This window comes from Anneissia japonica, unplaced genomic scaffold (genome assembly GCF_011630105.1).
Source record: "Anneissia japonica isolate Jap-2015-1 unplaced genomic scaffold, ASM1163010v1 scaffold308067_len1417_cov1415_single, whole genome shotgun sequence".
Taxonomy (NCBI): domain Eukaryota; kingdom Metazoa; phylum Echinodermata; class Crinoidea; order Comatulida; family Comatulidae; genus Anneissia; species Anneissia japonica.
This window is the reverse complement of record NW_022758226.1, coordinates 1-1,417: the sequence shown is the minus strand read 5'-3', so window position 1 is coordinate 1,417 and position 1,417 is coordinate 1. Positions and strand designations below refer to the sequence as shown.

Here is a 1,417-nt window from a genome sequence, read left to right as displayed (position 1 = left end):
TATCAGCTAATTGGCTCTGGAGAGTTGAGCTCTCAATGTCTGCAGAAATTCGCTTCATGACTAATGTTCCATCACCTAATGGAATAAAGCAGTGGTGAGATCGAGTTCCTGTTAAAGTTGTGGAGAGAGCAAATCTTTCGTTTAATTTAAATTTTTCATCATTCTCTGAGACATCTTTCTTGGTCACATGCAGAAACTTAATTCCAGGTATATTAGCCGAAGCCCACTCAAACATGTCTAATGGTGTGAGTATGTGGCCTGATGTGGTGGCCTGGAGGCTAGCATTTGCAACAAGTCTTTTTACAGTGCCTCCAATCCCATCACATGGACTTTTGCCATGACTAGTTGCAAAGAAGTGCCACTCTGCAGCCAGCCCAAAGTCGTCTTTGTGGTGCCGTAGATTTGAAAAATTTTTACAGTTTTTGTATTGGGAAGCTGCCCCATCACTAAAGTATATCGCTTTGGAAATGGATGGGAGCACAGTCCTGAGATGATTAAGCATTCTTGAAATGAAGGCATGAACAGTGCGAGTATCATGTCGGAGGCAGTCGGATATAATGCATATACTAAGTGACTTTAAGTGTTCATTTCTACTTGCTTGATCTGAATTCTTGTAATATACCACAAATGGATGCAGAGTGGCTTGGGCATTGTTCCAATGAAACCCTTGTACTGCATCTTGTACTACAAAGCTATAATTTTCTGCAAAGTCCAGTAATATTAAGACCTCATCCTCTGACAAATTATTCTTCAGTTCAGTGAGATATTTGGCCTGAGCTTTAGAGATGAAATGGTGATCTCTAAGATTATCAAAAGCATCACAAACCTTAGAAATGTAATTTTCAATAGATAAGGTGAAGCACACAAGTTCGCTACGGTCTGTATGACCCCACTGTTTGAATGATATTTCATCATCCAAATCCAAGTCTGCCTCAAGAAACAAATTTGTTAAATATGTCTGTAGAGCATCTTTCCCTGGGCAGTCATCACAGAGATGCAACATGCAGTTTCTGCTCTCACAGCTGCATACCATTTTTGCCAGCATATCCTTATAGTTTTCAGAACCAGGTAAAGCAGCTGTCAAGAGTTTTACATTTTGATGTATTTGACAAACACAAACTGAGTGCATACCAGAGGCTGTTACTGGCCTGCACCATGATGGGCGCAGTTCACAAAATTTTGAAAAACCCACCGAATCATTTGGATGCTTCTTTTTGTACTCAAGGTAGAGTTCCTTCAGATTAACTAATATGAGTCGCTTTTGCTGGTAAACCTTTTCATTAGATGTCTTGATAGCCACACAGTCTTTTTTGCCAGGGCACATGCGAGTAAATTCATCATCCTGGTAATGTGTAGTGATCCTCTGGACAATATCAGCAGAAAGTGCCCTGCCCTTTTTTGCTACCACATCAGCCAG

General features: G+C 40.6%; 1 protein-coding gene across 1 annotated transcript; it reads right to left on the bottom strand.

The window, feature by feature from the left end:
• Nucleotides 1-4: 4 nt before the first annotated feature.
• LOC117125231 lies at nucleotides 5-1,411 on the bottom strand (the record flags this gene model as incomplete). Its single annotated transcript, XM_033271693.1, has 1 exon — nucleotides 5-1,411. A coding segment is annotated over exon 1 (1,320 nt), but the record flags the coding sequence as incomplete, so codon positions are not given.
• Between the last annotated feature and the right edge of the window lie 6 nt (nucleotides 1,412-1,417).